Here is a 24,930-nt window from a genome sequence, read left to right as displayed (position 1 = left end):
CAACCAACCAACCAATTGGTCATATAGGTTGGTTGGTTGGTTTAAGGATTAAAGGGACAAAACTGCAGAGGTCATCGGTCCCATATAGTATCGAGTGTATTTTAATAGCGTCTTCACGAGAAGCAATTTCTCGTTCTCTTTCGATTAAATAAAAACAATTTTGAAGATGTTCCCCTACGCTCTGTAAAGAAGCATGGGACTTCATTTCATTTCCATTTCAATGAAATGTTTAACTTGCCTGTAGAAATAAACATCGCACGATTGGCAAATTGGCGTGCATTTCGGAGGTACGACTTTAACCGTAAATGTTCCAAGTCCTTCGTCATCGGAGAAAATTTCGTCGTACAAAACAGGATTCGTCTGACCTCCCAAGAATCTATTATTAATAAGAATTTTTCTTTCTTCGCGTAGGGAAGCATGACACTAGACAAAAATGAACAATATAATTGCGTGGTAAGTTACCCGGATTTCGAATACGTTACGACGACATTCGGAAGATCTTTCATTAATTTGTCAACGGTGGTCTGAACCTTTGGTCCAAAGTTCCCCGTGGCTTCTCGCAAACAAAGAAACACGTGTGGCAATAATTGGTCACCTGATGTTATCGCATGTTGTGCTGTGTACGAGTGTGTCACCTTATTCATGTCGAGCCTTCTGACAAACACGGTCATCGAATTTCTTTCGGCGAGAGTTCTGTTGTATGTGGACTGGTAGTGGCAACCTGTCTGGTCTGTACTAATAACAAAATTTTTTTCGAAATTCCGGATGACTGTCCTCGTCTGCAATTGAAACTTTCTCGCGGCTTCCAGCGTTTCTTCCGCAGACACACATTCCCTCAAACTCACATACTGCGTGATCTTCCTCTGCCGTAATCTGAATTTTTTTATCCATGAAAGCGATGCTTTGAAGATGAAGTGCTCCGATTGGAATTGGCCTGCAGCAGCCAGAGCCCACTGCTGTAGGTTTCTGGTTGTTACCTGAAAAGTAAATCAAAGTTTCATTTTATTAGTATAATTATTTCTTCGAATTAGGTTGTTGAAGATATAGAAAATTAGATGCAGAGTGATAAAAATGAACACTTACTTGCTGATAAGTTTGGCGAGACTCCACTAAACGGTCATAGGTCCACGAATCAATTAATTATCGAATATTTATCGACCGTTGATACTCCAGATTTTATGTTTTCTTCCAAACTCTTCAATTCTTCTTTTCTTCTCAATCTTCTAGACTCTTTTATCTGGAGAATTCGAAGACTCCATTTGGGGTGTTCTTTCGCCACTTTAACAATTTTTATTTTGGTCCCCAACGGAACATAATCACCTTTTGACGCCTTTTCTGCTGTCTCATAATTTTCATCGTCGGACGAACTTTCTTCGACTTCACGGAATTGATCTTCTTTGTCTACTTCATCAAAATGTATAAGGTCCTCGTCAATGATGAGTATTTTTTCTCCTAGTATTTCCATGGTAGCCCGATACAGTTCTTCTCCAATCACCACTGCATCGGCAGAAATCGTTGCTGCTGCTTCTGTATCAATGACGTCCGCTTCTTGAAGAAGACTCCCACAATATACTAACGCATCTTTCAAACGATGTTTCGCAGCTGCACTATGGATTGAATATTCATGACATTCCTCGTCCGCAGTTCTCGACGAACCGGGTGTCACTTCCATTTTTCTGGTCACGATGTAAGGTTTTATACTTCACGAACAATTCGCACGTACGTTATTTCTTTCTGCTACATAAGCAAGGTCTCACCGCTGTGCGAGTTAACCGTCGAATTATCCCCATTCTACCCCGGTTCGAGCCTGGCCCTCCCCTCGTTGGTCGTTTACTAGTCGGTAGTTATGAATATTATACTATTTGTGATAATAAAACTTTGTAGACTGCCAAATAACATTTTAAATGTAATAAAAGTTCATCTGATTACTCGTATTTTTCCCGTTATATCAACTGTAATATCAATAGTAAAAAAAAAGAAGACGAACAGGACTCGATTCAGCGTCCGACGACCTATTATTGAGGGGCTTGGACGCTAACCACTCAGCCGCCGCCGCTTCGCGTTACCAACAGCCGCCGCTTTGTGATAGTAACGGCCACGCACAGATATATATTTGACGACCGAAATTATCTTGCAATTTTCTCAATGACACTTGAGAAGTACGCGCTACTGCTTACACATTTTGTTGTCCTAATGGAGTACTACGTGTGTACGAACTTCGCAGTAAATCTGCGTTCGAAACGTCATGGCCTCCCCTTGTGTGTAATTCAGCTGCCCCTACCGATAACTTTGATGCAACCTGCCACATTTTCATAAATCATGTAATATTCATTTTCTCTCTCTCGCTACTCGCAAACTACAGACACAATCAATAGGACCTTCCTATAGGAGACATTGAACAGGACCCTTCTATAGCGCCGGCCGGGGTCGCCGAGCGGTTCTAGGCGCTACAGTCTGGAACCGCGCAACCGCTACGGTCGCAGGTTCGAGTCCTGCCTTGGGCATGGGTGTGTGTGATGTCCTTAGGTTAGTTAGGTTTAAGTTGTTCTAAGTTCTAGGGGACTGATGACCTCAGGAGTTAAGTCCCATAATGCTCAGAGCCATTTGAACCATTTGAACCTTCTATAGGAAACATAATGCAGTTAAATGGTTTACTGGGGTACGTTTTCGCTAGAGGCCACGGTTTTCAACATATTTAAGGAAAGCGCGTTTCAGTGTCACTTGTACATGTTTCTCTTGAGAAATTCGAAAACTGCTGCCTCTAGCGAACACCTTATCCCGGTACAAAATTTAAATTTCCTACAAAAAGTTCCAGTTCGTATTTTCCGTAGTACTATTACAGGGTGTTTCAAAAATGACCGGTATATTTGAAACGGCAATAAAAACTAAACGAGCAGCGATAGAAATACACCGTTTGTTGCAATATGCTTGGGACAACAGTACATTTTCAGGCAGACAAACTTTCGAAATTACATTAGTTACAATTTTCAACAACAGATGGCGCTGCGGTCTGGGAAACTCTATAGTACGATATTTTCCACATATCCACCACGCGTAGCAATAATATGGCGTAGTCTCTGAATGAAATTACCCGAAACCTTTGACAACGTGTCTGGCGGAATGGCTTCACATGCAGATGAGATGTACTGCTTCAGCTGTTCAATTGTTTCTGGATTCTGGCGGTACACCTGGTCTTTCAAGTGTCCCCACAGAAAGAAGTCACAGGGGTTCATGTCTGGCGAATAGGGAGGCCAATCCACGCCGCCTCCTGTATGTTTCGGATAGCCCAAAGCAATCACACGATCATCGAAATATTCATTCAGGAAATTAAAGACGTCGGCCGTGCGATGTGGCCGGGCACCATCTTGCATAAACCACGAGGTGTTCGCAGTGTCGCCTAAGGCAGTTTGTACCGCCACAAATTCACGAAGAATGTCCAGATAGCGTGATGCAGTAATCGTTTCGGATCTGAAAAATGGGCCAATGATTCCTTTGGAAGAAATGGCGGCCCAGGCCAGTACTTTTTGAGGATGCAGGGACGTTGGGACTGCAACATGGGGCTTTTCGGTTCCCCATATGCGCCAGTTCTGTTTATTGACGAAGCCGTCCAGGTAAAAATAAGCTTCGTCAGTAAACCAAATGCTGCCCACATGCATATCGCCGTCATCAATCCTGTGCACTATATCGTTAGCGAATGTCTCTCGTGCAGCAATGGTAGCGGCGCTGAGGGGTTGCCGCGTTTGAATTTTGTATGGATCGAGGTGTAAACTCTGGCGCATGAGACGATACGTGGACGTTGGCGTCATTTGGACCGCAGCTGCAACACGGCGAACGGAAACCCGAGGCCGCTGTTGGATCACCTGCTGCACTAGCTGCGCATTGCCCTCTGTGGTTGCCGTACGCGGTCGCCCTACCTTTCCAGCACGTTCATCCGTCATGTTCCCAGTCCGTTGAAATTTTTCAAACAGACCCTTTATTGTATCGCTTTTCGGTCCTTTGGTTACATTAAACCTCCGTTGCAAACTTCGTCTTGTTGCAACAACACTGTGTTCTAGGCGGTGGAATTCCAACACCAGAAAAATCCTCTGTTCTAAGGAATAAACCATGTTGTCTACAGCACACGCTTACAGCAGAAAGACGACGTACAGAATGGCGCACCCACAGACTGCGTTGTCTTCTATAACTTTCACATCACTTGCAGCGCATCTGTTGTTGAAAATTGTAACTACTGTAATTTCGAAAGTTTGTCCGCCTGAAAATGTACTGTTGCCCCAAGCATATTGCAACAAACGGTGTATTTCTATCGCTGCTCGTTTACTTTTTATTGCCGTTTCAAATATACCGGTCATTTTTGAAACACCCTGTAGTTTGCACATAGCAAGTCAGAGAATATGAAAATCCTGTGTATGGTATTTGAAGGTGTTGCGGAATGTATAAAACCTATGAGTAGGTGTAGCTGAATCACCTCGTATACAAGGTGAACTAAGATTATCATCCAATATTCAACAGTTGTGCTTCCCAATCAGTGCAGGGGCTAGAGTTCTGGTTTAAAATACTCAAGTTTGAGAGTTCGAATCCGAGTACAGGTGAAATTATTTTAATTTTTTTGTTTTCCAGTTTTGATCAATCTAATAATGCTGTAACATGGACCGCTTGTTAAATAACACATATCCTAAAACCATATTTTTTAAGAGTTTAATATGCCAACAACAGTGAGGCACGTCAGAAAAATTCAGTCAATGATTACATACTCCCACATTGATTGGTAATGTGTGATAACGGCTCCTTACAACTATAGTGTGGGGAATCTCATCCCATATGTAACTATTGCGACTAATCGGTATTCTGTCTCTGTCGAAAGAGGCTTTATCCGTGAAAAGTACATACGCAAAAAAGTACGGCTCGACCATAAGGTACTGAAAGAACCACTGGCTGAACATGACACAACATCCGGAGCCAGCAGGAGTCAAAGAATACATTTTCTGTGGATGATGCGGGTGTAGCAACATTTCCCGTTATACTCGCCACACAGTACCCTGCGAAACTTTCATTTCATGTGCAACTGATCAGGTGCTAATTGCAGGCACCTCATCTACTCCAACAAGCACTGCATCTTCTAAGTAGCTAGTCCATGTAGTTCGTTGTCCGCCACATTCACTGATTTGTGATACATATTGCCCTCTTTCACTTAATGGTTAGAACCGTCTTGGAAACATGGTTCTACGCTGATATTTGGTCCTGTACAACCTTTCCGCATTTCTGCTGGTTCCATTTGCTTGCCCATACACGAAAATCATGTTAGCACGCCGGCCGCGGTGGTCGAGCGGTTCTAGGCGCTTCAGTCCGGAACCGCGTGACTGCTACGCTCGCAGATTCGAATCCTGCCTCGGGCATGGATGTGTGTGATGTCCTTAGGTTAGTTAGGTTTAAGTAGTTCTAAGTTCTAGGGGACTGATGACCTCAGATGTTAAGTCCCATTGTGCTCAGAGCCATTTGAACCATTTTTTGATGTTAGTGCCTGAACTTATAAACTCAGACTACAGTCTACTACAGTTCAGACATTGTATTCCATGATTGGTCATGTCCGTCCACAGTACGCCATCTGCATTGGACTCATCAAGTTATTAATTCAACATGTACAACTAAGTGGTCATCCGTATTTTCTACCTTCCAGTCTTAGCAACAATGGTAGCTGTACAAGTATTCCACTGTCAGAGAGCAGTATGAAACGATTTTCGCTTACAAATTTCGATTGGGTCGTTTCCACACCAGGATCCTTTACCTCAGATTGACACATTTACCCTTCTCTATCTCCTCTGAAAATTTATTCCACCATCACGGAATCACCATGAGGGCTTCGGCATACTCGCGAAATCACTGTTACATATGAAACTTCCTGGCAGATTAAAACTGTGTGCCCGACCGAGACTCGAACTTGGGACCTTTGCCTTTCGCGGGCAAGTGCTCTACCAACTGAGCTACCGAAGCACGACTCACGTCCGGTACTCACAGCTTTACTTCTACCAGTACCTCGTCTCCTACCTTCCAAACTTTACAGAAGCTCTCCTGCGAGACATGCAGAACTAGCACTCCTGAAAGAAAGGATATTGCGGAGACATGGCTTAGCCACAGCCTGGGGGATGTTTCCAGAATGAGATTTTCGCTCTGCAGCGGAGTGTGCGCTGATATGAAACTTCCTGGCAGATTAAAACTGTGTGCCCGACCGAGACTCTACCAACTGAGCTACCGAAGCTACCGAAGCACGACTCACGTCCGGTACTCACAGCTTTACTTCTACCAGTACCTCGTCTCCTACCTTGCTGTGAGTACCGGACGTGAGTCGTGCTTCGGTAGCTCAGTTGGTAGAGCACTTGCCCGCGAAAGGCAAAGGTCCCGAGTTCGAGTCTCGGTCGGGCACACAGGTTTAATCTGCCAGGAAGTTTCATATCAGCGCACACTCCGCTGCAGAGTGAAAATCTCATTCTGGAAACATCCCCCAGGCTGTGGCTAAGCCATGTCTCCGCAATATCCTTTCTTTCAGGAGTGCTAGTTCTGCATGTCTCGCAGGAGAGCTTCTGTAAAGTTTGGAAGGTAGGAGACGAGGTACTGGTAGAAGTAAAGCTGTGAGTACCGGACGTGAGTCGTGCTTCGGTAGCTCAGTTGGTAGAGCACTTGCCCGCAAAAGGCAAAGGTCCCGAGTTCGAGTCTCGGTCGGGCACACAGTTTTAATCTGCCAGGATGTTTCATATCAGCGCACACTCCGCTGCAGAGTGAAAATCTCATTCTGGACTGTTACATATGATTTCTCCCCATTAAGGAAGACATTTTAAGTTATATCCGCAGGTTCAGTATCAAGTCCAAAAGCTGTTCCAAAATACCCCGAACTACCACTCCATTCACTAAGCGTACTGCGCTCGACCTTGTGTGGAACTGCGCTCCACGGGAACAAACAAGCAGATTTGTCTACTTACAGCCCAGTAGAGACAGATCCGTCATTTGAACAACGTTTTGAGGTGTGACGCCATGAGCCGTAGGTCTTCAAACATCGTCCTCATGAGTCGAAATTCGTCCATTTTATTAACGCTGGTATATAAACGACTAGAACAACTTATAGAAACATTTTTTCCATTTCCTCTGCAGTTTTCCCTAGTTTAGAGCACAATTTTGGATACACTCATTGTCCTCACAGATTAGCCGTTGGTAAGCAATAATCGCAAGAATAGCCGTTGGTAAGCAATAATCGCAAGAAACCATAATAGAACTGCGAAGATATAAACTGCACAGCTTCCATTGGCACCACTTTCTGTACTGATGTAGGAAGTACATATGGTGGCACATCTATGTTTTTTTTCTTGCACTCATTGTCGTTCTGGGAACATTAGGGCAGTACATGAAACAATAGTGGTTTTTATTCTTATTCTGTGATAGAGTCTGTCAGTTAGTGCAGGATCATAGCCATTGTTATAGAGAAATATTTTATTATTATGTTTTCAATTTGTTGATCTGGGGAAGTCACAGGAAACTTTTGCCTATTAGTGGTAGCAAGGATCTGAAATACGTCATATTGTGTTGGGTGGGTCGACATGGTCAACTGTCAATGCTGACAATTGTTGTCGTAGGTTTTCTAAATATAAATTGATGTTTAGAGTTTCCTTAGATCAAGGAACTTTATGCTTTTATTCCTTTAGGCCCAAATCCTAACATAAGATTTTTAAGTAGTTTGTTGAGGTCTGATGCTTCTATTCAAATGTCTGTATCTTCAAAAATCACGAGTGTATCAACTACACAGTGTATGCAGTAGTTGATTTTCTTTGTTCCATGTCGATTAGTTGAGACATTTCGTGCTGGAGATCAAGTGGAAAGAAGTGGGTTTAGATACTGCGGCAATGAATACCGCAATAGGTATTTCATTTGAAGTGGAATGCAAATATCTAAAAAGAGCACAGACGTCGGATGGCAAACATAATTCAAAGAAAAGTAACTGCGAAGAGGCCTTGCGTTACACAACAAATACTTCGGTTGATTGATGAAAGAACTCCAAAAAAATTCAACAAAAACACGAATGCGACGGTATGTCAGCTAGGAATGTAATAAATGGCGAAGTGGGTGCTGGAAAGAAATCGAATAAAGAGAGGCCATCAATAGGACTGATTCAGTGTACAGAAAAATAAAAACAACCTTCGATGAGACGAAAAGTATAGGCATCAACATTAAGAGAGAAATAGGAGTTCCTATATTGAACGTAAAGGAGAGCGCGGATTGGTGGAAGTAGCACATTGAACGCGTGTACGAGGGGAAGGGACAAATCATGTGATAGAGGTAGGCGCTGATGTTGAAGTGGAAGGTTGTCTTGTATTAGTGTCAGAGTTTATCCCTCCAAATACCGAATATTATTTGTTACTCAGTACCACTGGAGGCTCTAATGACCCCAATAGAATCAAACTTTTATTAAGGATAATTTTTATAAGTGTTGAATACAGTCAATTCTCTTATATTTTTCCCTATTCTAAAACTTGACGACAGTTGCATGAGCATAAATGAAAATGTAATTATCTTTAATCATCTATTTCAGTAACGGGAATTAACGACTCTTGTGAAACTACAAATATTTTTGATTAAATTTGAAAGTGACGATTATGAGACATTGCATTTAAGGCAAAAAAAATTCCAGGTGATTTTTACGTAGAGGATCTTCACATTTAAAAGCTTTTCAGTGCATTTTCTGACCACAAATCTTTCTCATATGTGGTGTTGATAAAAGTACTGCGGAACTAATATTGTCTAGCTTTTTACAACGAGGTGGTTTTCTAGTTGTACGAGGAAAGCCAGTCTCCAGCAGTTAGTATTTTCTGCCCAGCGTACGTTCTAACTAGCTTGTCCATTGTGTCTCTTCCTGACTTTGTTTTATTATAATCCAGTGTCATTATTGTCTCGTATTCTTTATGATCTTCTCCTTCCTTCCTTGAATGCAATGTACTTAGCAATGTTACAACTTTATCAGTTTTTAGACAATACGAAACAATTGATGCATGCTCTTGAAACCCAAATATGGATGAATATTTGACTCAACATTGGTTCTGAGTGAAATTTTCAGGTAGTCCTCCCTTGTTGCTTTCTAACTGTTCTTAAAAGTCTGTTATCGATTTTCAAAAGTACTCTCGCCAAATTAGGACTTGTGAAAAAATTTTCAACGTTTTTTTTTCTGCCATTGTTTTCTATGCCTTTTACCTCTTCCTTGACCAATTTCATGTGATTCATTTTCTTGTCGACCAGTGTTTGAGAATGTAATACGTTGCACTAACACATACAGCCCATAACTTCAACCCGCATTTTTCTAGTTTTGATGGAATATATTGCTATCCACCCCGAAATTTCGCAAGTTGTTCGTCGCCTGCTACGTTGCTGCTAGAAACATGAGTGTCTTGCAATGTCGACTCACATTTCACTTATTTCTCTGATGGGTACCAGCCTTTCATCAGCACAGTTGCGACGTCTTGCATCTGAGTCTTCAAATCCAATGCATATCTCAATTCGGGTAAAGCGATTTGTAGCCATTGCACAACAAAATATGAGTGTACCATCTTTTTGTGTTTCAAAGGTGTTTAATTGCTTCATTGTGAACGTTAGACGCAGCTGCTAGCACCAAAGTATGTCAGTACAGCGGCAGTTATTAGTCTACTTCTACTACTATAAAAAAGAATTTCCTCTTTGTTTGTGCACTAGGGGTAAGAAATGAAACACTAATTCTATGTTGCCCACATGTTTTACTGGGAATTTTGTTGGGCTTGGTTTTGCTCGCTTTATGTTTTATCTTTCCTATCTTTCACAATGTTTTGTCAACTCCTGTTTGTGCCACATTTATTCTTTGTTTTTTAATCTACAGGAAATAGATAAAAAAATATATTGTGACATTAAAGACTACTGCATGAATATAGTATCTTATAGCACAATACAAATTTACCTGTCAAAGAAAGAAGTATGTGTCACTCCCTTTGCAGGCTGGATGTTTGCACTGCCCAAATCTTCTTGCTAATTTCAGTCTGATTGAGGAATATTCTCTTCTAAGACGTCCATTTCACCATTACTACATTAGTCATCAGAATCTATATCGCTAATATCACTATTTGATTCTCCAGAGAGGATTATCTTGGTGTAATGCATCGAGGACTTTCTTTCCGGAAAGACGACATGTTCAACTAAACGCAGCAGACACAGAAGTAGTCTCCACAAGCACGTAAAGAATAACTTCGGTAAATGAAGTCCTGTCAACAATCGTACTTGCCAACAATATTTCCAATAATGTAACAAAGCAAGTACAGCAAGAATTATAGATTGTAAAACAACATTAATGTATTTTAGAACTCAAAGAGAGAAGTGGGGTTGCATATGACCCCAGTAGTGTCCAGTGGTGATTTTCTACAAAACTAGATATATTCAACAGTTATGTAATGTGGTGTGAAACTATTACTTATAACTGGTAATGTCCAACTTTCCGTAATTTTGAAGTATGGAGTACAAGATTTAGTTTCGAGAAAATTAACTTATTGGATCAATAGAGACCTCATTGTGTTTGAAGGGTTAAAAGAGGTTTGCAAAACTTGTAATAATGTGGAATGCTTAGACGAGCCTCCTTTGGACTTTCTAAAACCATTGAGGGAAGTAGCAATCAAACTATTATTGGAATTGTTTCACAAGGTCTGGAGACATACCATCAGCCTTTCGCAACAATATCTTCTGCACACTCTCCAAATGGCAAGTGAATATACGTGTGACAAAGATTGGACAATCAACTTAGTAGCAGATGCTTCCAAGTTGATGAAAAGAATGATATACAGAAGAATGAAATAAGAAACTAAGGAACAGTTAGATGACGATCATTTCACCTTTAGGAAAGGGAAAGACACCAGAGAGGTAGTTCTGTTGATACACTTGATAACGGAACCAACGAAAATACAGGTACCCTTCGCGATGCACCATCTTGTGGCTTGTGGAGTGTGTATGTACATATCGATGTAGGTGTATTGTTGAATCTATACATCAAAGGAAGAATGTCAGAAATAGAAGAAAGATCCAGGGATGATTTGTGTTCAGAGTGAAAGGATATAAAAGTTAATATTCTTGAATATATTGCTATCTTGACTATGGAGTGACAATTAACCTAAGAAAGATGAAAGTAATGAGCAGCAGTAGAAATGTGATCTGCAATGAACTTAACGTCAGTATTGGAAACCTTGAAGTAAGCGATTTGAAGGATTTTTGTTATCTGGGGAGCAAAATGGTACGTAACGGACGAAGCAACGACGACAGAAAAAGCAGACTAGCATAGGCCAAGAAGGCATTCCTCACCAAAAGAACTCTGCTGGTATCAGGTATCAAGCATAATATTTTAGGAAGAAATTTTTGAGTCTGTAAGCAAGGGGAACGGTATTGTATCACAGAAAATCATGGACTGTGGGAAAATTGTAAAAGAAGAGAATCGAAGTGTGTTGGAGATATGGTGGTGTAGAAGGATGGTGAAAATTAAATAGACTGATAGTGTAAGTAATGCGGAAGATCTGCACAGAAACAGCGACGAGAGGGTATGTGGGAAACACTGGCTAAAAGAGAAGCTGGGATTATAAGACATGGGTTTGGATATCATGAGTTTAGATATCATGATATAAGTTTTGTGATACTTGATACAGCTTTAGAGGCTAAGAGCTATAAGCGAATACATTCAACAAATAACTGATAAGATGGGTGCAATTGTTACTCTGAGCTGAAGAGGTTGAAACAGGAGAGGATTTCGTGGCGGGCCACATCAGGAGAGTCAAAAGAGTGACGAATTAAAAAAAATGAAGTGCAATATAACAAGAACCCAGTTTTCAAGACTTAAAACAAATCCTGTCAAATGGTCTTATGCGTATGATTTGCTAGAAGTAGAAGTTTGCTTCGTCTGGACTCACGGAGTCGTGGGCTACTGAATGTAACAACCGTATTTATTTGGTAACTGCTGGAATTTAGCTGAATGCTCACTAGTATGCAGTGAGAACGGTAAACCCTGTTCTCTACCCTTCATGACCAAAGTACCAAGTGGCTTATTCTAGTTTAGTGTTTCTCAATCCTTCTGAGATCTTTACTCTGGAATGCAATCGGAGATTACTTAGTGCTTGCCCCGCATCCAGCCCCGATCCATCCCTTCCCCCAACATCAACTGTCTTATCGCCAGATAAATTTTAGAAAGAGAGAGAAAGAGAATAGAGAGAGAGAGAGAGAGAGAGAGAGCGCACTTAAGTTTTTAAAATGACGAAATATAAATGATATTTAGTTTTTGTATGTGTTTCATTAAAACGTGAACTAATGAGACAACGGCTACTGTTTATTTCTAACAACCTTTTTTTAAATAATGGTGAGGAAATTCGCAGTCAATTGCGAGTGCTACCTACAACTTCTCAGAAAAGAAAGCTGACGATTCACATTGAGGGCCGACACCTGTTACGTAACATGCTACCTCTGCAACCATTCCGTTCTCAAGCGACACTTGCTTTACCCACACCCTGCACCCCCATTTAAAATCAGCCAACTGAAAATGTGTGCAGTACAATTGATAAATCACTTGATTGCTGGATTCATTACTTCTGAACTTTCAGAAATCGGAAGACTCCAGTTTTCCGATGCTTTATGTCTGTCCATGTCAGTAATAATAAAAATAACAATAGTAATGCAATGCGTAATAGGCATTACACAGCAACTGTTGGTTTTTGCTGTCAATTAGGTCGTTTATTTGTTGTGAAGTGAATAATGAAGCAATTTCTGGTGCATTGCGAGAACTACCTGTAAGTCGGAGAAAGAATTTCTTTAGACATTTATGCACTTGTGACGTATCTCTCCAGTTTACTTCCATAGATATGTGGCATCAAACACAAAATACGTGTATAGCGCGTGAACTGTGTGTGTTTGTTGGTTGGTTAACTTCGGGGAGGGGTCATCAGTCCATCGGAATAGGGAAGGAAGTCTGCCGTGCCCTTTCAAAGGAACCCTTCAGGCATTTGCCTGAAGCGATTTAGGGAAATCACGGAAAGCCTGTCAGGATGGCCGGTCGCGGGTTTGAACCGTCGTGCTCCCGAATGCGAGACCAGTGTGCTAACCACTGCGTCACCTCGCTCGGCGTGGACTGTGTGAGGAATGTGTTTTTCATGCATTCGTTTCACAAGGTTTAACACCCATCACCACTGCGCCAGGTCGTTAATTGTTAGTATTCGAAAAAAAATGTAATCAGTTTTATAATCTTATGAAGCAGTGATACTGATCTTATAAAAATAATTTAGTTTCGTGACCGAAGCACAACTGAATCCTTTTGTTTTTACCCCTAAGGAAATTCCATTTTAGCCCTCAGGGGGTAATTACTTCCATTCAGTCTCCTCGTTCGTCACTCGTAGAGCACGTCTGGGTGCGATGGCAAGACGTACATTTCCATACCATTCTGCAGCCAGCAATCTTCACATCTAGTGACGCGTATAGGCCGAGGACGACATGGTGGTCGGTCTGTAGCGTTAGTGTCCTCCGTGACCTGTTCGGACGGAGTTTAATTTAGTTTTGTATGTGATGAATACATCTACAAAGTTCGATAAATATCCGACTGACACTTCAGGGTGTGGCACTTTTTCTGTCTGTAACTGTATTAAACAACGTTCTCTTATACACATATACGAGGGAGTTTGAAAAGTCCGGGCAAAGACCGAGAGATGGCACCACCGGCGCGTATTGAGGTCATGTTTAGTTAGTAGCATCTTGGGAAAGAAGGTACACCAATTTTCAGCCATATTGGTCTATTTCTTTGTGTTTGGCATTCGTGTGAATCAAGGAAGTCGAGTGATTATTAAAAAATGGACGAAGAAGAATTTAGTGTCGTGATTAAACATTACTTTATGAAAGGCAAAGCTCCTCAGGAGACTAAAGAGAAGCTTGATAAACATTATGGTGACTCTGCACCTTCGATTAGAACAGTTCATAAGTGGTTTCAAAATTTTCGGAGCGGCCATATAGGCACAAGTGATGCTGAACGTTCTGGACGCCCTGTGGAGGTTACGACTCCAGAAATCATTGATAAAACCATGATATAGTTATGGATGACAGAAGAGTTAAGTTGCGTGAGACTGCTAGTGCTGTGGGCATCTCGAATGAACGGGTATATAATACTCTGCATAAACATTTGGACATGAGAAAGCTATCCGCAAGACGGGTTCCGCGACTGCTTATGCTTGACCAAAAACGGAATTGTGTGAAGTGTTGCAGGGATGGTTTGCAGCTGCTCAGGAAGAATCCGCAGGACTTTAAGCGTCGTTTCGTCACTGTGGATGAAACATGGATACATAACTATACTCCTGAGACCAAACAACAATCTAAACAATGGGTTAACAAGGGAGAATCTGCAGCAAAAAAGGCGAAGACCAGTCCTTCGGCCGGAAAGGTTATGGCGACTCTTTTGGGATTCGCAAGGGATAATCCTCATCGACTACCTGGAAAAGGGTAAAACTATTGCAAGTGAATATTGTTCATGTTATTGTACCGTTTGAAAACCGAGCTGCAAGAAAAACGCCGGCGATTGGAACGCAAAATATCCTTTTCCATCACGACAATGCACCAGCACACGGCTCAGCAGTTGTGATCGCAAAATTAATGGAAACAAGATTCCAACTCGTTTCACATGCCCCCTATTCTCCAGGCTTGGCTCCCGCAGACTACTGTTTGTTTCTCGTTTTGAAGAGATGGCTGGCGAGACAAAGATTTTATTCAAATGAGGCGGTGATTGCAGCAACTAAAAGCTATTCTGCAGACTTGGACAATTGCTGTTATTCGGAAGGTATCAACAAATTAGAACAGCGTTGGACGAAGTGTATCAGTCTAAAAGGAGGCTATGTCGAAAAATAAAAAAAGTTTTTATTTTTGCACGGACTTTTCAAACGCCCTTCGTAAATAGGTGCTTCACCCAGTTAATGTCCAATGTGCTTTTCTGTCGAGCAAGCTCGAGGTCAAGTTAGATCTTTGTTTCCGACCGTGACAGAATGTTGTTTAACTGTTTTTCTGCGTTGTCCTGAAAATGCGAAGAAGTATTTCCAGTTACCTTGCGTGACACACTGTTCGCAGGTGGTATTCGCTGTGGTGTCGACAGGCCTGTTCTACGGCTGTTTCATCTCCGTCTCGCTAGACGGCGCCTTCTGCTCACTCATGATCTATGTGGCTGGCCACCTACGATTCCTCAACTTCATGGCAAGGAACATGTGCAGCGGCGAGCAGAATGGAAGCAGGAACAGGACTCCACCTGGTCGCCATGTGACTCCCGCCACAGATTCCGAAGAGCAAATGAGGAGTTGCCTTCGAGAGTGCGTTCGCTATCACAATGATATTGAGAGGTCTGTCGGAAACTTCACTGCAACCCTTCACAATTTTTAAGCTCAGTCAAAAACTTCGCTCGTAGATTTCCAAGTGTTCGCACGTACCTTGTAGAGGTAGCGTAACTGGTTAAAAATATGCGCATTCAGTACTAGCTGAACAGTTTCTACGTAAATTGCACACCATAAGGTTTGACATTGCAACTTAAAACTGTGTTACTTGTATCTTCAGTGTCGCTAAAAAGCACACTTTTTCCTACCTCATAATCACTCATAAAATATGAATATTTAAACTCTGTAGACTAAAGTTTCCATCGTCTAAGGGAATGGACAACAAATCCATTCAGGCATGGTTGCTTCAGAAAGGGTATCGTAGGGCCAATACTAACAATAATGAAAGAAAATTGAACTTTGTTGAAATTTAGAGTTTGTTTGACAGTTGTTCATTCCAAAATATTTTGACACATTAACGTCATTTCGCGTCGCATACTTACATTCCTATAACTAAATTAAACAAGCAGGTTAAATAAGGTTATTCAGAAACGCGTAAAGAACAAAGGAACCGCCAATACTCTCGTGAAAATTCCTCCAACTTTTTTTTAAAGTCATACATGCTCCAATCAGTCCCTTGTTCTGCAACCAAAGCGCTGTAATTTGCTACGTAGATCTGTCTACTGCAAAACCTCCATATATACCACACGTGAAGACATTATTACTGTTTTCTGATTTCTCACATGTACTAAAAACACACTATTTTCATCCCAAAACACCGTTTCTCTCATTTTTCATTTTCTCATGGTGTCTGATTTATCCGCCGGTTTTGTGAATCTTAATTTAGCTGCTGCGTATATCATATATTCGGCTTCAGCTGGGCGTGAGAAAGCTATCGGACGTTATCGGGAAAAGGAGTACTAGCTGGTACGGTAACTGTTGCGTGCACGTGTGGTTTTCCGTGTTTTGTGAACGAAGTCTGGTGATGTGCACAGAAAAGATAGTCTGAACAAGAATCCATTTCTTAAGTTACGAATCGCTTACAATACCAGTCGCCTTCGTAACAGTGGAATGGAAGTCAGCAATGAATAAAGATGTAAAGTCCAGAAAACATGAATATCTGAACATAATTATATGATTAAAATTCAAGGACGAATTGAAATACAATACTTTCTTTCGCTAGTAAGTTATTAATTAATGTTTTCTGAACTATGTACGCCGGCCGAAGTGGCCGTGCGGTTAAAGGCGCTGCAGTCTGGAACCGCAAGACCGCTACGGTCGCAGGTTCGAATCCTGCCTCGGGCATGGATGTTTGTGATGTCCTTAGGTTAGTTAGGTTTAACTAGTTCTAAGTTCTAGGGGACTAATGACCACAGCAGTTGAGTCCCATAGTGCTCAGAGCCATTTGAACCATTTGAACTATGTACAATGTTTTTCTACGTGTTCTAGAAACGAGAGAAACGGCTAATGGTTATACTGCAATATTTGCTAGACATGGAAGTCTATTGTTCTAGTGAATTATCATACGTTGGTGTAGCTGACACTCCAGTAGCTTTTCGCAACATCAGGTAGGAACGAAGGATTGTTCAATAGAGCAGCTTCTTATTTATGCATGTTCCAGCATAATTGTCTCCCCGAATATAGTCACGTGTCTCATTTATTTGAAATTGACCAAAGAAAATCCTCCTGAAATCACGGTGAAACTTTGAATACCAGGATATGTAGCCTCAGAGACATAGCCCAATATGCCCAATAGCCTCTCTCCGAAATACCGATTAGTGCGATCAGGGTGACTGGCTCTAATTACAGTTTGGTTTCCGTAGTATTAGTATTCCATCATTTCTCTGTCAGTTACCGAATTATGTAAATGCCGATGGAGTTCCTTCATCGAGGAATCGTTGACGTTTCTCCTATCTTCCTCAGAACGACAATATTGTTTATTAATGAAAAGCTGCTGCAGGCGATTAATAAGAACTTTATTAGGTCCACACGACCGCTTTCGGTCTTCTCATTAGGCTTCAAAAAATGTCTCTGAGCACTATGGGACTTAACATCTGAGGTCATCAGTCCCCTAGAACTTAGAACTACTTAAACCTAACTAACCTAAGGAGAGCACACACATCCATGCCCGAGGCAAGATTCGAACCTGCGACCGTAGCGGTCGCGCGGTTCCAGACTGAAGCGCCTCGAGCCGCTCGGCCACACAGGCCGGCTTCTCATTAGACCATTGTGAAGTGTATCTGGAACTGCCACTATACAGGATGAGTCACGTATGACGTAGTCTGCAGCTTGTGGTCTACTGGCTAGCGTTGCTGTTCTGCATCACGGGGTCCCGGGTTCGATTCTCGGCCGAGTTGGGATTTTCTGTGCCCGGGGACAGGGTGTTTGTGTTATCATCATCATCATCATTCGTGACAGCGGCCAGACTAGACTGTGTAAAAACATTCGGACTGTGTAGAAATTGGGAATTCGTACGGGCGCTGATGACCGCGCAGTTGGGCGCCCCACAAGCCAAACATCATCTTCACGTAAGACGTAACACCCATTTCATTTAGTGAACGGTTACACATATCGAAACGCGGTTTTCGACGGAAGTTAGAGGGTCGATTTTTTTTTTATTTGGTTAATGTAGTTAGCGCTGGTATCAGCAGAGATATTGGAGGAAGTACTTTTTTAAAAATGTAACCATATATTTTTTATAACTGCGTTTGACAACTCTTTAGAAGACAATGCCGACATTGAAACGTGTTGTAAGAAACTCTAGATATGTCCTAGAATTTGAGATGAGTGCGGCCGGAAACGGCATTAGCGGTGCAAATACCGCCAAGCTCTCGACTGCTCTCACGCTACGCTGTGTCGAACGCTAACATATCTGCCTGGTTTCTTTTCTGCACTGCAGGCCGCTCATTTCTGCTGTAGCATTCACTGCGTGCACCAATGGGGAGAAGTTGGACATACTACTTTTATACGGTGAATGTAAAAGAATTGCTGTAAAAAACTATATTGCGATATAGGGCTATCTATTCGTATCGCCACTGCCCGAAGCGCCAGGCACTTACACGATTTATTTTGACGCTGGTCCAGACATGCTGCTAGAACTTCAAAAGGAGAACAAGAAAGAAAACTGCAACTGACAGAGAACACGAAGAAGCTGCTCTGGCTACGACGCTAATGAATCCGCACAGTCGTACGAGACGTATTGCCAAGCAATGTGGAATCAGCTAGACGAGGGTCAGTCGCATCCTGCAACGACATGTAACCTCCCCCTCACTTATCGACCTTGATGACAGTGAAAAATTAAACCGCGTGTACCTAATGGAAATTTGGGAAAAGCAATCGTCACCGAAGTTAATCTGTCGGTAAAGAGGGAGGAAAGCCTTACATCTAAATGAAAGGAAAAATGCTAATGAAACAAGTGGAAATTAATTTTGAAAAGGGGTAAAGTTAATAAAGACAGTAAATGTGCGGCCGTTACGTTAACAATTAACTAGCGGTAATTAGATATTTGAGATTTGGGGGAAATTACGGTCGCCACTCCTAAGGACAATTACTATAGTAACTGAAAAAGAAAGGTTATTACACATATAATTATCACTAGAAGCGTGGCAACTGAAGGTTGACACGTGCAGTGTGAAAACTGAAAGTTTGTCAGAAGTAATAAATTTCGCAACACTCTGACTTAATTTAGCAAAAGAATTAATAAAACGGGAAAATCGAAAGTTAATTTAGTGACTGAAGTTAATAGTGAGCTTTCTTTCTGAAGCACGTCGAAATTCAGTAAAATACGGTTAGTCTTGGACTACCTCAACAATCATTTCAAAAGCTACTTGAATCTACGCAATTTAGAAATAAGGGATTTAACTTTGAACTTGAATTAAATGATTCTGAACAATTAACAGTAGTAAAATTTAGTACGTACCAAGCTGAGCTGCAGTCACAGGTAAGCTAAAATACGGTAACAAAACTCGCACTCTTAATTTGTGCTTGTGTAATCTAAATATTGTAGCCAGCTACGAATACCTTAACTGAACTTTGAAATTAAAGCAGTGAAATCGAATGATGCTGGCGTTTGAATTTCAACGACACTCGGGTTCATTCCGGAAAAGGAAGGGACCCTGCTTGGTAATGCAATTGGGACAATGAGCAACAAACGTTCATGCTAAGTTGCTGTAATGTTGTGATGCAACAATTTTAAAAGTTTGAAAAGCTGAGGTCTGCCATACAGTTCTAAAACTTTACGTGCTTCCAGTCTTCCTTGTTGGTTGAAATGGTTGAAATGGCTCTGAGCACTATGGGACTTAACATCTATGATCATCAGTCCCCTAGAACTTAGAACTACTTAAACCTAACTAACCGAAGGACATCACACAACACCCAGCCATCACGAGGCAGAGAAAATCCCTGACCCCGCCGGGAATCGAACCCGGGAACCCGGGCGTGGGAAGCGAGAACGCTACCGCACGACCACGAGATGCGGGCTCCTTGTTGGTTGATTGAAGGTTTGAAGCCGTCGATCGAGGAGGTGGCGACAGTCACTCATTGTCGGCCGTCATTGTTGCAGAAGCTGGATGTTGGCGCGCCTTCTTCTCGACACGGTCACCAGACGAAACGGGCTCTTGATGTGCGCCAGCTAATGCTTCCCGTCCGCGACACCATGTCAGAAACTATCATCGCAAGTCGAGCGCAATTACATGCTGCCAAACCCCGAAAGAGCGGCAACTCGCAGGAGCTTCATACAACACACCTGCTCCACTGCACCACCCCAGCCAGGCCCTCTCTGCTCAGCCCGCGCTCCACGCGGCAGAGTTAACACTACCAAAGATCCTAAACACTTTCGTTCTCCACACGACCTATCGATGTATTCGTTCGATAGTATGGTTTTCCCTAGGCCAGACCCAGCGTATAAATACAAATAATATTCACAAAACAAACCAATTATACATCGACATAAATGCATGTATATACAAATAGTAAAACAATTACAATATACAAAGACACAGAAATGTTATATCTTCAGGTAACAAAATAAGGAAAAAAATTTGCAGTGCAGTAGATGGAAACAGGATATGCATTTCCGGCGTTACAGACAGAATTTCAATTTCTATCATCTGTCTCTACCTGAGACATTCGACGACCGTGATTTCGAACGTCGTACAGAATTTTGCCGGTTTGCCATTCAGCAGCTGAGAGTCCACCCTACGTATTTCCAAAAATGTTCAAATGTGTGTGTGAAATCCTGTGCGACTTAACTGCTAAGGTTATTAGTCCCTAAGCTTACACACTACTTAACCAAAATTATCCTAAGGACAAACACACACACCCATGGCCGAGGGAGGACTGTAACATCCGCCGGGACCAGCCGCACAGTCCATGACTGCAGCACCTGAGGCCGCTCGGCTAAACCCGCGCGGCTACGTATTTCCAACGAGTGCTCTTTACTGATGTAGCAGCGTTTACTAACCACGCTAATGTAAATTTGCACAACGTGCACTACCGTGCCCTACTGTTTTCGTCAGGTGCAACATCAATTGTCGTGGAGCGTAAACGTGTTGTGCGGCATCATTGGAAATTACGTTGTGGGACCTTACTTAGTCTCAGGGGCTCTAAACAGACATACGTACGTACACATTCTGACGAATATTCTTCTAGAAGAGGTACCACTTGGTATTCGATAGTGTATGTGGCTGCCACACGACGGTTGTCCAGCTCACTCGTCCCGTGTTGCAATACAAATACTGAATGAACTTTCCTGGATGTTGGATAAGATGAAATTCTGTTTTCAAATAGCGTGCGAGGCCCCCGATTTGATTCCTCCAGATTTCTTTCTTTGGGAAGCACTCAAAGATGCAGTCTATGACGAAGCTCCAACTACCCCAGGCGCTATGTGTCGTCGAATCGCCAGTACATTCTCTATCATATCATCCACTGTAGTCACATCTGTTCATCGTTCTTTCCAACGATGATTGCAAATGTGTCTTTCAGTCCGTGGTAAACAGCTTGAACACATGCTCAAATAAAAGGTGAAGTTGTTTTTTTGGAGGACAAAATTTGTGTTATATGATCTGGATGGTTACCAAACCATTGCTTGTAAATTGTTTATTTCATTTGTATGTGTACCAAATTGCACTGCATTACCAAGTAATTCTTCAGCGTGTACTGCACATAGCTGGTAACACAGTCATTACGCGCTTACGTTCAGCATGAAACGACGTTTCGTTCAGAAGAATATTTATTTTGTGGTGTACAGGTGATCACCAAAGTATTCTGAATAAAATGTTTGCTTGTATCCCGCCTGGAAGGCGGCGCGTGGGTCTGCTCCTGTAAACTGAAGGGTAGGCCGAATGTAGGAAGTAAGTAGGAGCAGGAAAAGGTGAAATGCTTCGATACTAAGTTTAACTTTACAGAACATTTAATAGAGAATAGTAGTCAATGACATATGTAGCTTTGCACTGAAGAGCACGTAGGTGCGAAGCTGGGTAGGCATCAACGCTAATAGCCACTAGTAGTTGGACAAACTATCCTTGAAGTAACTGAAGTAACAAAGTCTGTAATGACTAGCTCCCTATGAAGTAAAAACAATGTTGCTAGGTCGTCTCGTCGGAATCACATGGGCTGAATCGGAAGCGGCGCTCGTAGAGCTGCACAGCGCCGGCTAGAGGGCGCATCGTCGATGTCGGTGTCGTAGTACCAACCTAGCAGAGCGCACCTACGTTGTGGCATCGTAGCTGTCGATACCACATGTGTACTTCAACAAATGTACCACACATGATATAATTTAGAGCAATTTAGGTAGATACAGGTGTCCGACAGCATGTATTTTACCTCTAAGAAGCACACAGCTACGTACAGGAAGAGCCAGGTAAAGTCTTTCTTCTAATATTTATATCTTTCATACAGTAGTTGCTTTAAGACGATGTTATTTTTGAAGAATTAACAGTTGATTTCTCTGTTTCAGCTCACATAAATCTGGGAGTACAGACAAATATGCAATAGTTTTCTTAAGCCCTTTGTGATACGCTAGATTCTAGCCTATGTCGTATTTTCAAACACTACATTCGTAGGTGGACCACCATTTAGGCCGTAAATTGCTCAAAGGGGAAATAAAGCTGAAGCGCAGGCCTACAGCGATGCTCTCACATTCTAGGACATTTCTCGAATATTTTACGACAGGTTTCAATGTCAACATCAAGAGACGCTATATCACTTTAATTCTCTTCTCAAGAGCTATCGAATGCAGTTATAAAAAGTATAGGGTCCGATTTAAAAATAGTACGTCTTTCACTATCCCCGTTGATACCAGCGCTAAACACATTAACTAAACAAAAATATACGTGCCCCTTGACGCTCTTACATTTCCAGAAAATCGCGTTTCGATGTATGTAACCGTTCACAAAATAAAAAAGGTGTTACTTCTTTTGTGACTCTCTCTGCATAATACGGATATAAAAATATATTATGTAATAGGGGAAGAGACAATGGTTATATATGCACAGTATCAATGCCAAAAGATATATGGCCCATGTTACGTTGTGGAGAAGCACCGTCAGTGATAAAAAACAGTAAAATTCAAGTGGATTTAAATTTTTGCCACAATGACATCATAAAAAATGATTGCGTTGTAATAAAATGCAATATATAATGATAAATTAAAACGATCACGATTTTTAGTATGAGAAAAGTTGTGCTTTGATGTGCTTGAATATTTCAAACTGCATGCTTTTCAAATAATGTTCTAAAAGGAATTAGGTGGATTTAATAAAAATGTAAAAAGGCTGCAGTCATCTGTGTTGCCCACACGTCATCCTAATTTCGCTAGACACCGTGGGCAGTTTTCGTCTTTTTAGATCTAGAACCGGTCTAGATCCACTTCCTTTCGAACTCAAGAATTTTTCCCGCTGCCACGATGCCTATATTTTACTTACGAGTGTGGGCAGAAATCGACGCTGCAAGTTGCGTGAGAATAACTTCATCTAAATCTATTAAGGTTCTACTAATCCACATTAACAGAGCTGCTTGAAGTCCTTATCCTCTTATCTAACGGCATCTTCCGGGACAGAACTCTGCCCACGCTCCTAAGGCACCGCGACAGTGAGAAATATTCCGTAAGGTTGTGACCACAGCCCCGTAGGCCCATAGCGTCTAGTAAAACCAGGACGTCGTATGGGCAATAAAGACCAACGGCTAGTAAATGGAAACAAGTAAAGATCAAATTCTTCCTTGTAAATTTCTTTTAGGCAGAAAAAATTCTTCCAGAGTCACTTTTCATACCTAAGAGCTTCTCCTTTGTTAATGATGCTCTGAGTCACCAAATAATGCAATGCTCTTGTGAAAACAGTTATTTAGTACTAGTAATTTGTGATTAAATGCATCAATAAGTGTCCAAAACGAAACGTGATTTGAAAATTAGTAAGTTAACCTGCATTACAGATCATACAGATTCGCAGAAATAATACCATCTACATCTACATCTACATGATTACTCTGCAATTCACATTTAAGTGCTTGGCAGAGGGTTCATCGAACTACAATCATACTATCTCTCTACCATTCCACTCCCGAACAGCGCGCGGGAAAAACGAACACCTAAACCTTACTGTTCGAGCTCTGATTTCTCTCTTTTTTTTATGATCATTCCTACCTATGTATGGTGGGCTCAACAAAATATTTTCGCATTCGGAAGAGAAAGTTGGTGACAGAAATTTCGTAAATAGATCTCGCCGCGACGAAAAACGTTTTTGCTTTAATGACTTCCATCCCAACTCGCGTATCATATCTGCCACACTCTCTCCCCTATTACGTGATAATACAAAACGAGCTACGCTTTTTTTGCGCCCTTTCGATGTCCTCCGTCAATCCCACCTGGTAAGGATCCCACACCGCGCAGCAATATTCTAACAGAGGACGAACGAGTGTAGTGTAAGCTGTCTCTTTAGTGGACTTGTTGCATCTTCTAAGTGTCCTGCCAATGAAACGCAACCTTTGGCTCGCCTTCCCTACAATATTATGTATGTGGTCTTTCCAACTGAAGTTGTTCGTAATTTTAACACCCAGGTACTTAGTTGAATTGACAGCCCTGAGAATTGTACTGTTTATGGAGTAATCGAATTCCAACGGATTTCTTTTGGAACTCATGTGGATCACCTCACACGTTTCGTTATTTAGCGTCAACTGCCACCTGCCACACCATACAGCAATCTTTCCTAAATCGCTTTGCAACTGATGCTGGTCTTCGGATGACCTTACTAGACGGTAAATTACAGCATCATCTGCGAACAACCTAAGAGAACTGCTCAGATTGTCACCCAGGTCATTTATATAGATCAGGAACAGCAGATGTCCCAGGACGCTTCCCTGGGGAACACCTGATATCACTTCAGTTTTACTCGATGATTTGCCGTCTATTACTACGAACTGTGACCTTCCTGACAGGAAATCATGAGTCCAGTCACACAACTGAGACGATACCCCATAGGCCCGCAGCTTGATTAGAAGTCGCTTGTGAGGAACGGTGTCAAAAGCTTTCCGGAAATCTAGAAATTCGGAATCAACTTGAGATCCCCTGTCGATA

At 41.9% G+C, this 24,930-nt stretch overlaps 1 protein-coding gene and 1 non-coding gene across 2 annotated transcripts in view; both read left to right on the top strand.

Moving 5' to 3' along the window:
- The window catches only part of LOC124613759 (odorant receptor Or2-like), a 98,086-nt gene that overhangs the window by 36,081 nt on the left and 37,075 nt on the right, over positions 1 to 24,930 (top strand). Inside the window, exon 4 of the mRNA XM_047142476.1 lies at positions 15,127 to 15,392. Within this exon, the coding sequence (XP_046998432.1) occupies positions 15,127 to 15,392 (266 nt within the window). The remainder of the gene's footprint in view (positions 1 to 15,126; positions 15,393 to 24,930) is intronic.
- On the top strand, positions 6,645 to 6,719 carry Trnal-caa. The gene has a single exon. It is a non-coding gene; the product is annotated as a tRNA-Leu (tRNA).

Source organism: Schistocerca americana, chromosome 4 (assembly GCF_021461395.2).
Source record: "Schistocerca americana isolate TAMUIC-IGC-003095 chromosome 4, iqSchAmer2.1, whole genome shotgun sequence".
Lineage (NCBI taxonomy): Eukaryota > Metazoa > Arthropoda > Insecta > Orthoptera > Acrididae > Schistocerca > Schistocerca americana.
Note: the sequence above shows the minus strand (reverse complement) of the source record. Positions and strands in the feature narration are given on the sequence as shown.